A 15,108-nucleotide genomic window follows, 5' to 3' on the forward strand; every position below is an offset into this window, starting at 1 on the left:
CCACACAGTCAAAAGCTTTGGCATAGTCAATAAAGCAGAAATAGATATTTTTCTGGAACTCTCTTGCTTTTTCAATGATCCAATGGATGTTGGCAATGATGGGTTACCCCAGGCCCAAGGCCAGGGGTGGTGGCCAAGAGGAGCTACCCCACACCGGAGGTAAGGAGCAGTGGCTGTGCTTTGCTGGAGCAGCCATGAAGAGAGACCCCACGTCCAAGGTAAGAGAAACCCAAGTAAGATGGCAGGCACTGAGATAGGGCATCAGAGGGCAGACAGACTGAAACCACAATCACAGACAACAGGCCAATATGATCACATGGACCACAGCCCTGTCTAACTCAATGAAAATAAGCCATGCCATGTGGGGCCACCCAAGATGGACAGGTCATGGTGGAGAGGTCTGACAGTTGTGGTCCACTGGAGAAGGGAATGGCAAACCACTTCAGTGTTCTTGCCTTGAGAACCCCATGAACAGTAGGAAAAGGCAAAAAAGATAGGGCACTGAAAGATGAACTCCCCAGGTTTGTAGTTGCCTAATATGCTGTTGGAGATCAGCAGAGAAATAACTCCAGAAAGAATGAAGGGATGGAACCGAAGCAAAACAACCCCCAGTTGTGGATGTGACTGGTGATAGAAGCAAGGTTCGATGCTGTAAAGAGCAATATTGCATAGGAACCTGGAATGTTAGCTCCATGAATCAAGGCAAATTGAACGTGGTCAAACAGGAGATGACAAGAGTGAACATCGACATTCTAGGAATCAGTGAACTAAGATGGACGGGAATGGGTGAATTTAACTCAGATGACCATTATATCTTCCTATGACCATATATATTCCTACTGCATGCAGAAATCCCTCAGAAGAAATGGAGTAGCCATCAGAGTCAACGAAAGAGTCCGAAACGCTGTACTTGTATGCAATCTCCAAAATGACAGAATGATCTCTGTTTGTTTCCAAGGCAAACCATTCAATGTCACGGTAATCCAAGTCTATGCCTCGACCAGGGACTCTGAAGAAGCTGAAGTTGAACAGTTCTATGAAGACCTATAAGACCTTCTAGAACTAACACCCCCCCCCCCAAAAAAAGTGTCCTTTTAATTATAGGGGACTGGAATGCAAAAGTAGGAAGTCAAGAAACACCGGGAGTAACAGGCAAATTTGGCCTTGGAATACAGAATAAAGCAGGGCAAAGGCTAATAGAGTTCTGTGAAGAGAATACACTGGTCATAGCAATGGAATATTACTCAGTCATAAAAAGGAATGCATTTGAGACAGTTCTAAGGAGGTGGATGAGCCTAGAACCTATTATACATACTGAAGTGAGTCAGAAAGAGAAAGAAAAATACCATATTCTAACACATATATATGGAATCTAGAAAAATGGTACTGAAGAATTTATTTAAAGGGCAACAGTGGAGATACAGACATAGAGAATAGACTTATGCACACGGGGAGAGGGGGAGAGAGGGGAGGAGAAGGTGAGATGTATGGAAAGAATAACATGGAAACTTACACTAACATATGTAAAATAGATAGCCAATGGGAATTTGCTGTATGGCTCAGGAAACTCAAACAGGTGCTCTGTATCAACCTAGAGGGGTGGGATGGTGAGGGAAATGGGAGGGAGGTTCAAAAGGGAGGGAATATATGTATACCTATGGCTGATTCATGTTGAGGTTTGACAGAAAACAACAAAATTCTGTAAAGCAATTATCCTGCAATAAAAAATAAATTAATTTAAAAAGAAAAGAGGCTAAGGGAAGGACTCCCTGGTGGTCCAGTGTTTAAGACTTTGCCTTCCAATGCAGGAGCTGCAGGTTTGATTCCTAGTCAGTGAACTAAGATCCCACATGCTTCACAGCCAAAAAAACAAAACATAAAACAGAAGAAATATTGTAACAAATTCAATAAAAGACTTTTTAAAAATGGTACACTTAAAAAAAAAGTCTTAAGAAAAACAGGCTAAAGGAGAAATTCCAGACTATGACAATGGAGAAGGAAAGAAATGGAAAGCACTCTCTAGGTCCTAGAAAGCCCTCTGAAGAAAGAAGCAGGTAGGAAGTTGAAGGCACCCTGATCTTATGTCCTGCTTTCATTTTGCTCAGGCAAGTCACAGTCACATCCAGTCTGAACTATCACAGAAGTCCTCTGACTGGTCTCCCTTTAGCACAGTAACTCAAAGTAGACACATACTACTGAAAAATATTTTTAATTAGTTGAGTGAATCACTCAGGGACAAATTGAGAAATTGACTGTGTGGAAATTGTCCTGGTAGAAATTTATTCTTTTCCATACCTCAAGAAAAATGTGTAGTTTGGGGAAGAAAGTATTATTTGGAGTATTCTTTACATATAATTGCATATTTAATTAATAGTAACTCTCAAAAATTGAAAGGTTATCATGTGGTAACCTAGATAGCATATTAAAAAGCAGAGACATTACTTTGCCAACAAAGATCCGTCTAGTCAAGGCTATGGTTTTTCCAGTGGTCATGTATGGATGTGAGAGTTGGACTGTGAAGAAAGCTGAATGCCAAAGAATTGATGCTTTTGAATTGTGGTGTTGGAGAAGACTCTTGAGAGTCCCTTGGACTGCAAGGAGATCCAACCAGTCCATTCTAAAGGAGATCAGTCCTGGGTGTTCATTGGAAGGACTGATGCTAAAGCTGAAACTCCAGTACTTTGGCCACCTCATGCGAAGAGTTGACTCATTGGAAAAGACTCTGATGCTGGGAGGGATTGGGGGCAGGAGGAGAAGGGGAGGACAGAGGATGAGATGGTTGGATGGCATCACTGACTCGATGGACGTGAGTTTGAGTAAACTCCGGTAGTTGATGATGGACAGGGAGGCCTGGTGTGCTGCGATTCATGGGGTTGCAAAGAGTCGGACACAACTGAGCGACTGAACTGAATGGTTTTTATAGTCTCATTTAGTCCCAACAATCACTCTAAGACTGTTACCATTCTTACTTTACAGATGAGGAAACCGAGGTGTAGATACTGGTAATTAGGTAACTGGCCTACTGTTAGATCAGCTACAAATTGGCACTTGTTGGCATCTACCTCTATAAGGATTAAATTTGGTACAGCTGCAGCTGCTGACTTCCAACACTCCCTGAAAGGAGTTCAGGGTGGAGAGCAGAAATGAGGCACTCTGTGCTCTGGGGTGGCTGGGGGTGGGGAGGGAGATCTGGCAAAACAGGTCTTCAGATAGTCAGATATTTTTAGAAGCTGATTTTATAAGCCCAATTCTTCTGTCTCCTCCTATCTAGAAAAGCACTAAAATCCTTCATAGTGATGACTGTTCCTCATGACCAGCAAAATCTTTATGAGATTAGCAGAAACCTTCTGGGAAAATATGTGCCTGATTGTACATACTCTCCCTTCACAAAAATCATATATATACTGACCTTCCTCCTGTCTCTTTGGAGAAATTTCTCAGAGTTATCTGAGGTGCTCTCTCCTCAGCTACTGTCCTCATTTTGCCTCAAATAAAACTTAACTTGAAACTCTCATATTGTGCATTTTTTAAGTTGACAGTTACATTGTTAATTATTGATGGAATATGTTAAAACCCAGTTCTGACTACAAAATGCATTGAGCTTTGCCCCCGACTTCTTATGATGATAACTTGAAGTGAGGTACTATTTTAAAGGAAAATAGGTATTTTTCTAAGAGAAATATTCTCAAGTTTAGTCTAGAATACTTATCTGTTGGATTCCTGGAAGTCAGAAAAACCCTGAGCTTTCTGCAAGAAATAAGCCATTCTCTCTTCCACAGTGCCCTCAAAATCTCCAATGAGGTGATCCAGATAATTACTTCTACACTGCGTAGTTTGAATAAATAGGATTAAAGAGCATTTTTCTCTAGTAGAAGACACATTAAAATTTAGCTGCAATAATAACTCTGGTGTTCTCTATGGTTTCCTAAAAGATCATTAAAAATTCTTAATGGTCTAACATTCAGAGCATGATGGAAATTTAAAATCTTGCACATACCTTTCTTTCTGTCATGTTCAGGAATTGTTTGTATTTGTTGAGTTGTTTGGATCTCAGGCTGAGAATGAAATTCTGCATTCCTGTGAGGCCTTTTTAACCTGTTATTCTGTGTTGCTTCATAGAATAAAAATGTCCTCAGCATTAATTAGCATATTGAGACAATTGCAGGAATAATCATTATCCCAGAGGAAAAAATACAGAGACCAGGGTGAGATGTGTTGGTATAAGGAAGACACATTGTTCCCCAGACCATCAGGAGCACAGATTGACCCCCACAGCCCCACCCACTCTCAGGTTTGCTTACCCAGATTTTAGAATCTGGCAACATCTCTGGTCAAGATACAAAGAGACTCAGCATGCATTTTAGAGCATAAGTTCCAAAACCAAGATTTCCAGGTTTAACCCTGGTTCTATCACTTATTTATGTGACTTAGGTTAGGCAAGTTATTTAAATTCTTTCTGTCTTTTTTCTTTTTTTTTTTTAAATGAAGATAATGACAGGCTCTAATTCATTGATTAGCTATGAGAACTTAATGGGTTAATATGTATAATGTGCTGAGGATCTTGCCTGTAGTAAGTTTCTATTAAATAGAGGAGGAATAAAGAGCTATAATGAGAATTCCAAGATGACTGTAACTATGTTTTGCCCAGAAAATATCTGAGACCTAGTCAAGAGGGATATCACTGTACTGCTCCAAAAATATATAATCAGCAGTTCCACATCTCAGTAAGCACTTAACCTTTACTTTTAAATAAAACACAACTAATTGTTTTTGTTTTGCTTTTAATTTTTTACTGTCCTCTTGTTTCATTCTCCAAAGTCCAGGGCATTTCTCCAATTGACCACATCAAGAAAGGAAATATTCTAGCGTTGTAATGTGTACTTAGTTAAGTTCTTTGAAATTTTTAAGTGTAAAAGGACCCCGAAACCATGACATTCGTTTAAAAATAACTTAAAATATTTATGTATTTAGTTACATCATTGAAGGACACTTTTAAATGACTATATTATGTGTATAGATCTCTAGTCACAATATCACTATACATACAGTGTAGAAGCTCTACACTAGTCCAAAGTTAATACTGCAGAAATTTGTATTGAGATCACATTTTAAGTAAAAAAAAAAAAAAAAAAAATCCACCCTCTAGATTGTATACAGAACTATTTTTAATCAAGCAAAGGGAAAAAATGTGCAAAAGAAAAATATGCCAAAGTAACAAAGGTTATTTACCTCAGATATTGGAATTAAGAGTAAGTTTTTTCTAAAATGGGCGTATATCTGTTTCCAAGTGGAAAAATACATGGTGAATTAAGATTAAAATATTTGCATTTAAAAATAAAGGGTATATGTTAATAAAGGGTATATGTAAATGAGTTCAATTTAAGAAACTAGGAGAAAAAAAGAAAATAAATGATAAGCAAAATTCATTAAATAGAGAGTTTAAAACAGGATCTACACATTCAAAACTGGTTCTCTTAAAAGATTAATGAAATTCCTGACTATATGGATAAAAAGAAAGAAGGTAGAAATTAATCATATAATGAATGGAAGGAAAAAAGACCAAAAATAGAAGAGAATTCAAAGATAATAAAAACCTTATTCATTTAAGCAAATATTTATGAGCACACAATGTGGCCCAGCTACTATTCCAAGCATCAGGAATAAAGCAGGTAAAAAAAAAAGACAAAAATCCCTATTCTTATGGAACTAATATTACCAACGTGGGGGGAGGGGCAGTGTGACAGAAAGGTGGGTAATAATTAAATGTTTTTTAAAATTATAATTTGGTAGAAAATGGTAAGAAATAATTCAGGAAAGAAGGATACAGAGTGCTGAAGCATTACAATTTATTTGAAAATTTAGATGAAATGAGCAAATTCAATGAAATATTTAATTTACCAAAACTTATTCCTGAAGAAAAATTCTTTGTGTTTAACAGATACTAGGATACAACAGATATTTACAGACTGCTGTATTTTCAGGTTGGTTGAGCTTGTGCCATGCTAGTTGTGAATATTTTGAATCTCATACCTGTCCATAACCATTAATGAAAATGAGTCTAAAATATTCTCACAAAGAAAGCAATAGCTTCATACTATTTTAAAAGCAAGTCCTAAAAGTTAGAAGAACAGATTATCCTAATATTACATAAACTCTTATAAACAATAAAAACACAAAAGTAGCATGGAGTCAGAGTGAGACACAATCCACCATTTATTTTGTGAAGCTAGAAAATCCTACATCTGAGATAAGAGAAAAAAGGATATCCCCCCTTTCCTTTCCTGTTAACACTCATAGTTTTCTTGATGTCACTTCCTAGTTATTTTTGTGTTTGTGTGTGCAATCTTTTTTTCTTTAATTTTTTTTTTTTTGTTTTTTGGCAGTGTTTGGTCTTCATTGCTGCATGGGTTTTTCTCTAGTTGCAGCGAGCAGGGGTGAACAGGATTCTCTAGTTGCAATGCACAGGGTTGTCGTTGCAGTGGCTTCTCTCGTGGAGCAGGGGCTCTAGGTACACGGGCTTCAGTAGTTGTGGCTCGTGGGCTTGAGAGCACAGGCTCAGTAGTTGTGATGCACAGGCTTAATTGCTATGTGGAATCTTCCACATCAAGGATCGAAACTGTGTCTCCTCCATTGGAAGGCAGATTCTTCAATGCTGAGCCATCAGGGAAGCCCTGTGTGTGCAGTCTTCAAATTATTTGTATTTAGTATCTGTCCTTGGCCCCTTCTCTTCATCTGCATAATCTTTTTTAATTTTTATTTTATATTGGAATGTAGTTGATTAATAAAATTGTGTTAGTTTCAAATGTACAGCAAAGTGATTCAGCTATGCATATACATGTATCTATCCTTTCTCAAATTCTTTCCCCATTTAGGTTATTATAGAATATTGAGCAGTGTTCCCTGCACTATGCTGATGAATGATGTCATCTGCTGTCATGGTTTCATCTGTCACTTACATCCCTTTTGTTGTTTAGTTGCCAAGTCATGTCTAGCTCTTCACAACCCCATGGACTGCAGCACACTAAGTTCCCTGTCCCTCACCGTCTCCCGGAGTTTGCTCAAGTTCACATCAATCGAATCAGTGATGCCATCCAACCATCTCATCCTCTGTTGCCCTCTTCTCATTTTGCCTTCAATCTTTCCCAGCATCAGGGTCTTTTCCAATGAGTCAATTCTTCACATTAGGTGGCCAGAGTATTGGAGTTTCAGCTTTGGCATCAGTCCTTCCAAAGAATATTCAGGGCTGATTTCTTTAAGGATTGACTGGTTTGATCTCCTTGCTGTCCAAGGGATTCTCAAGAGTCTTCTTCAAACACCACAGTTTGAAAGAATCAGTTCTTTGGCACTCAGCCTTCTTTATGGTCCAATTCTCACATCCATACATGACTACTGGAAAGTCTATAGCCTTCACTGTATGAACCTTTGTCAGCAATGTCTTTACTTTTTAACACACTGTCTAGGCTTGTCATAGCTTTCCTGCCAAGAAGCAATCATCTCCTAATTTCATGGCTGCAGTCACCATCTGCAGTGATTTTAGAGCCCAAGAAGAGGAAATCTTACATCAAGTGTGTGTGTGTGTGTGTGTGTGTGTGTGAGTCACTCAGTCGTGTCAGACTCTTTCATGACTTCCAAATTTATACACTCAGACACTATCAGTTTTCTAATCTGCAGGCTCACCCATTCTTCACAAGTATTGAAAACAGTTTGTCCAAAGCTATCCTCCTCACCTTGGGGCCCCTCCAGCTGCCTTTCATATCCTGTTGAATGGCACCATAATTGACCAAGTCTCCCATGTCAAAAGCCTAGAAATCATCTTGATTTCTGTGTCTTTTTACTCCCTTCATCCTACAATTTAAGAAACCTGATGATTCTACCTCCTTAAGTCTCTCTGCTAAGTTCTTCCATTCCCATCCCTAATGCCACAGCTGTATTCTGAACACTGATTTCTTTCCCAGATCCCTTGCAAGAGGTTGGCCTACTTGCCTTCAGTCTCCTCAGTCCATCTAAATCCTGCTGGTTACTGTTCCATCACCCCACACATGTCTATGCCTTATCTTCACCTGGAACGTTCCTCCACTTCCTTCTCCATCAGACTTACCCCAATCAAGGAGTCTTTTCTATTTAATCCACTTTTATTCTTAACCCAACTCAAAATGGTATTCTTCTTTGATCTCTCATCATCTCATTTATATTCTTATATAGCATTTGTTCAAAACTGTATACTTGCCATTTCTCTTGCTGCAAAGTAAGATCCTTGAAGGCATAATTTCTCTCTTTCATCTATGCAGCATGAATATCTATCATAATGCTTAACACATGATTCCATGCAAAAAAAATTCATTGAATGAAGAAATTAATGATTATATTAATGAATGAAAATTCATTTGAAAAATATTTGCTGAGCATATATTATATACCAGACACTATTCCAAGTATTGATGATATATTAGTAAACCTGGTCTTGTGGAGTCTTTTTTTGAAATGGGCATGTGATTAATTAAAATATGAATCAAATAAAAATGAGTCTGAGGAAGACAGGCTTCAAAATAGATATTGATTAATTCTGCTGCTGCTGCTGCCGCTAAGTCGCTTCAGTCATGTCCGACTCTGTGCGACCCCATAGACAGCAGCCCACTAGGCTCCTCTGTCCCTGGGATTCTCCAGGCAAGAATACTGGAGTGGGTTGCCATTTCCTTCTCCAATGCATGAAAATGAAAAGTGAAAGTGAAGTTGCTCAGTCGTGTCCGACTCCTAGCAACCTCATGGACTGCAGCCCACCAGGCTCCTCCGTCCATGGGATTTTCCAAGCAAGAGTACTGGAGTGGCGTGCCATTGCCTTCTCCGTTGATTAATTCTAACACTATCAATTTCACACTTAACTTTCCTCTCTTCATATCCTCCAGAATTAAATTTTGGAGCATAATAAGACTTTTCCATTTAAATAATAAGAATACACATACACACACACACACACCTGACAGTTTCTGTAAACAGAAACTCCAAAGTAAAGATCTTATGAAGTCTAAGTATATATGTAAATATTTACCTTCTTTTTGAGATATTTCAGGTCTCTCACCTGTCCGCCGATCAGGAGCAACAAGTGGGAGCGTCATATAGTCAATCTTCTCGCCATTGTTTTCTGGGAAGTGGAACAAAATCCATTCTCATCATAATAATTGGATAAAATAACAGTTTGTATTATAACTGAAATGAAGGTTAATAACTATTTTTAAAGGTATCAATAATTCTAAAATGATATCTTAATAAAAGACTATAACAATTAATAACCATATAATGTCATGCTTTATGGACAAGAATTTACTAAGTACTTACTGCTATATGTGTACTAAAAATAAACATTTTTAACGTTTCTTTATAAATGTAACATTCTGCAACTTCAATTTACCAATTAAATAAAGGTGTTGAAAAAAGAAAGCTGGGCATATTGCAAAGAAATTAAGGCAATAATAGTATCTTCTGAGTTGTCATATTTTAAGTTAAATCTAGGCATCTATACTGTTTATTATCATTGTTTATAACCAAAAAGTTGATCACATTGAACTGACATTTTTATAAATCAAGTTAAATGTCCTGTCCAAAACATGTTGATCTGTATATATTTAGAGCTAAACAATAATAACAATGAAAAAGAATTTCTCAAAAAATAATTATTAAAACATTCTCCGTATGGAAATCTGATATCCAGCTCTCCAAATGTGTTCTAGTCTTTGCATCATCCATTTCATTAAATTTCTGGGAATTGACTATGTCATTTTTAGGCATAGTCAATGACTGTAATTTTTAGGTTAATGTAATAATAATAACAATAATAACAAACAACTCACTATGTCCCAGGTACTATTTCAGGTATTTATATGCATTCGTTTATTCAATCCTCACAACAATTCTGTATAATGGAAACCGCAAAGTTATACATCCCCATATTATAGATGTGTAAACAGAGGCACAGAAAAATCTAATAAGCTTTACATACACATATGGAAAAAAAATTCAAGTAATAATTTTAAGTGCACAAGTTATAGTTATACATGACTGTAATAATATGTTTCTGGTAGAAAATTTAATGATAAGAATATGCAGACTTATTCTAAAAGTTTCCTAGGCACCATTTGTCTCTTGCTTGTGTTTGTATATGTATCTGTGTACCTCGTAGACCAAATTTCATTAAACGACAAAAGAAAAAGAAAACTCAAATATCCTCCCATTATCATCAATGTATTGTTCAAGATGTATACTTTACAGAAAACTATATCTACTACAAAACATTCAATGAAGCTTAATTCCCAAGAGCATAGGCTAAATTATTAAATTGTACTTATGGCCAGTTATCCTGAGATCATCTCACCTCTGTGTGGTTTATGCCTCATGGTTTGGTATTCCAAGTTCTGGCAAGGAGTCTGTCTCATGAACCAAAAAGTTAGCAAAGTGACAATATGAGCAGAGTAAGAAGAGTCTAACTGCTCTGTGATGCGTCCCACACAGGAAGCCTCCCCTTAGAGTCACATTCATGCTGTTCTTCCTTCACACAAGAAGTTAAAGGATGAGGATATTTAAAGTCTGCTCAATATCAGATAATAAGGTCCTGTGTTCAACTAGCACATTTGCATCTGAGACCCACTATTGCTGAGCTATGATAATAGATACATCAGAAGGTAGAAAATTTGACTTTTTTTTTTCCAGAATTCTGGCCAATTTTATTTTAAGGTTTGGATGCATCTTTTAAGGGATCTCTAACTTAAAAGGTATAATTTGTACAGAAGATCTTAAAATTATTTGTGTTTTTTCACGAAAGCAGCACATTCATTAGTTAACTCATTTTATGTGCATTTTACTGATCACGTAATTTTATGCCAGGCTATGTTCTAAATGCTGAAGATAGAGCAGTCAACAAATATAGCAAGTAAACTACCTCTTGGCTCATGGGGTTTATAATATAGTGCGGTGGAGGACAGTAAACCAGTAAGTCAAGTGCATACTATACTAAATTGTGATTTTTAAAAACTAAGAAAAACATATTGGAAAAGAGGTGATAGTTTGGGGATAATAATGGAAGACCTCACTTGAGAAGGAAACACTTCAATAAAGTTCTAAAAGATACTACTGGAGATCATGAGTCTAAATATATAATAGATTGTTAACTCCATGAGAATAGAAAGCATGTCTTATTATTCACAATATCAACAATTGAATAAATACATTTAGAGAAACTTCTGTGTGCTTACCATTTTGTTAATGAAATTATTTGATATTCATAAACAAATGATGAACTATGGAAAAGAGATAAAATATATATGAATTGGGCTTCCCTGATGGGTCAGGGGTTAAGAACCCACCTGCCAAGGCAGGAGACACAAGTCCGACACTTCGGTTGGGAAGATCCCCCTGGAGAAGGAAATAGCAACCCACCCCAGTATTCTTTCCTGGGAAATCCCATGGACAGAGGAGCCTGGCAGGCTACAGTCCATGGAGTCTCAAAGGAGTCAGAGAGTACTTAGCGACTGAACAACAAAGAGATAAATCAAAATTATGGAGAAAGAGCTAAAAATACATATGAATAGTTTAAGGCATTTCAAATATGTGAGTTAAGAAATAACTTATTTCTTAAGTTATTTTTTAGGCACCTTCCTACAACTGTAGCTATCCTCTCCTTTTATTCTCTAATTTTATACTCTAATGAATTCACTTGACTGAAGCCACCATTTGACTTAAGCCAATCCCTTGTCCTGTGTGCCCAGTTCTATCACTCTCACCTTCTGTCTTTCCAAATTATAGTGGGCTAAATGTTATGTATCTGTCACGTTTCAGATGAAAAAATTAAATGGCTTATTTAAGAAAGCTTTTGTTGATTCCTAAAAGACGCTGCTGTAAAGTGCTAAACTCAATATATCATCAAATTGGAAAAGTCAGTTTTCATTCCAATCCCAAAGAATGGCAATGCTGAAGAATGTTCAAATTACCGCACAATTGCATTCATTTCACATATAAGCAAAGTAATGCTCAAAATTCTCCAACCTAGGCTTCAACAGTATGTGAACAGAGAATTTCCAGATGTTTAAGCTGGATTTAGAAAAGTCAGAGAAACTAGAGATCAAATTGCTGACATCTGCTGAATCAGAGAAAGAGCAAGAGAATTCCAGGAAAACATCTACTTGCTTTATTGACTATGCTAAAGCTTTTGACTGTGTGGATCACAACAAACAGGAAAATTCTTAGAGATGGGAGTGTCAGACCACCTCACCTGCTTCTTGAGAAACCTATATGCAGGTCAAGAAGCAACATTTAGAACAAGATATGGAACAAAAGACTGGTTCCAAATTGAGAGAGGAGTACATCAAGGCTGTATATTGTCACCCTGTTTATTTAACTTGTATTAGAGAATATCCTGCAAAATGTTGGGCTGGATGAAACACAAGCTGGAATTAAGACTGCTGGGAAAAATATCAATAATCTCAGACATGCAGATGACACCACCCTTATGGCAGGAAGAAAAGAGGAACTAAAGAACCTCTTAATGAAGGTGAAAGAGGAGAGTGAAAAAGTTGGCTTAAAACTCAACATTTAAAAAACTAAGATCATGGCATCTGGTCCCATCACATCATGGCAAATAGATGGGGAAACAATGGAAATAGTGACAGACTATTTTCTTGGGCTCCAAAATCACTGTAGGTGGTGAGTGCAGCCATGAAATTAAGATGTTTGCTCCTTGGAAGAAAAGCTATGACCAACCTAGATAGCGTATTAAAAAGCAGAGACATTACTTTGCTGACAAAGTCCATCTAGTCAAAGCTATGGTTTTACATCCATACAGTAGTCATGTATGGATGTAACAGCTGGACCATAAAGAAGTCTGAGCACTGAAGAATTGATACTTTTGAACTCTGATGTTGGAGAAGATTCTTGAGAGTCTCTTGGACTGCAAGGAGATCAAACCAGTCAGTCCTAAAGGAAATCAACCCTGAATATTCATTGAAAGGACTGATGCTGAAGCTGAAGCTCCAATACTTTGGCCACCTGATGGGAAGAGCCAACTCATTTGAAAAGACCCTGATGCTGGGAAAGACTGAGGGCAAAAGGAGAACAGAGTGACAGAGGATGAGATGGTTGGATGGCATCACCAACGCAATGGACATGAGCTTGAGCAAGCTCCAGGAGATGGAGACGGACAGGGAGGCCCGGCGGGCTACAGTTCACAGGGTTGCAAAGAATCAGACATGACTGAGCAACTGAACAACAACAAAGCTAGGTTATAATCTTTTTACATTTTCCCATTCCTCCAAATATTTCCCATAATAAAAATAGAATACAGGGGACTTCCTTGGTAGTCCAGTGGTTAAGACCTCACACTTGCAGTTCAGGGTGTGTGAGTTCAGTGCCTGGTTGGGGAACTAAGATCCCATATACTGCACATTGTGGCTAAAAATATTTTTTAAAAGTATGCATTAGAATTCTTGCTAAATAGTCTCATTAGATTATATCACCAAAGAGGTGTGAGTCTTACCTGACTTTCTCATTAATATATTCTTGCAATTCAAAGGATAATGCACATTATAAACACTGAATACATGTGTGTGGCATTATCTAATAGACAAATAATCTTGGACTCTTTCTACAGAAATAGGGTCTCTTATCAACTTAGATTTTTATTTATTTGAGATCAAAGTTAAACCTAGGAATTTCATAAAGGTTTTAATATAAAGTTTCAAGCGTCTCCCTAAATAAAATATCATATTCATTTAAAATTTACATGCAGTAATTGTCATCCTTTCAAGAGTATAATTTGATGAGTTTTAACACATATGTAGCTTGTACCCACATGCATAACAGAGATAGAGAACATTTCTGTCTCCCAAAAAGTTGCCTCATGCCCCTTTGTAAACAATCCCCTCACATCAGCCTTGTCCCTGACAACTACTAATCTGATTCTGCAATATGAGTGAATTCATAATGATGTTTAGGTTTTTTATTATGACTTCTTTCTCTTTTCAAAGTGCTATTGAGATTTATGAATATTGTTGTATACATCAGTATTTCATTCCTTCTTATGGCTGAGAGTATTCCATTGTATAAATTGTTATTCATTCAACAATTGTTCTATTGTCATTTCTTCACAAGGTGGGGAACATATGGGCTGTTTCTGGTGATAATGATAAAGTCATAACATTAATGTTATAGGGCTTTGTGTGGATGTCTGTTTTCATTTCTCCAGTGTGAATTTGTTGTTGTTTAGTCACTCAGTTGTGTCTGACCCACCAGGCTCCTCTGTCCATGGGATTTCCCAGGCAAGAATACTGGAGCAGGTTGCCATTTCCTTCTCCAGGGCATCTTCCCAACCAGGGGATCAAACCCACATCTCCTGCATAGGCAGGTAGATTCTTTACCACTGAGCCACCTGGGAAGCCCCTAGTGTGAATACATAGGTATTCATTTCTGGGTCATATGGTAAGTGTATATTTAGCTTCATTAGAAATTCCTAATTGTTTTCTAAAGTGGCTGTACCATTTCACATCTGTATGAGGATTTTCAGGTATCTCACACCTTCACCAGCACTTGGCATTGTTCATATTGTAAATTTTAGCCATTATGATAGGTGCATGTACCTTGTTGTGGCTTTAATTTGCATTTACTAACAATCAATCATTTTTTTAACCATTTTTTGTCATCTGTATATCTTCTTTGGTGAAGTATCTATTCAAATCACTTAACCATTGTTAACTGAGATTCATATAAACATACCATCAGTTGCTTGTCAGGTGAGCCTCTCCACTGGGCAGCTCACAACTCAAAGTGAGTGAGTGAGAGAGAGAGCACCCAAGATGGAAGCCTATTGCAGCACTACTTTCAATAGCCAGGACATAGGAAAAAAAAAACTAAATGTCCATCAACAGAGGAATGGATGCAGAGGACATGGTGTACGTATATATATAATGGAATATTACTCAGCCATAGAAAGGAATGACATGTATATTGTCACCTTGTTTATTTAACTTATATGCAGAGTACATCATGAGAAACGCTGGACTGGAAGAAACACAAGCTGGAATCAAGATTGCCGGGAGAAATATCAATAACCTCAGATATGCAGATGAC

The 15,108-nt window shown here is 37.3% G+C and overlaps 1 protein-coding gene across 1 annotated transcript in view; it reads right to left on the reverse strand.

The window, feature by feature from the left end:
* The window catches only part of LOC105002148 (C-type lectin domain family 7 member A-like), a 55,775-nt gene that overhangs the window by 13,667 nt on the left and 27,000 nt on the right, over positions 1–15,108 (reverse strand). The window contains exons 3-4 of the mRNA XM_010858665.1: positions 9,047–9,139; positions 3,998–4,111 (exon numbers count right to left, since the gene is read on the reverse strand). Of these exons, the coding sequence (XP_010856967.1) occupies positions 3,998–4,111; positions 9,047–9,139 (207 nt within the window). The remainder of the gene's footprint in view (positions 1–3,997; positions 4,112–9,046; positions 9,140–15,108) is intronic.

The sequence above is a fragment of the Bison bison genome, unplaced genomic scaffold (assembly GCF_000754665.1).
Source record: "Bison bison bison isolate TAMUID 2011002044 unplaced genomic scaffold, Bison_UMD1.0 scf7180017864390, whole genome shotgun sequence".
Classification (NCBI taxonomy): Eukaryota; Metazoa; Chordata; class Mammalia; order Artiodactyla; family Bovidae; genus Bison; species Bison bison.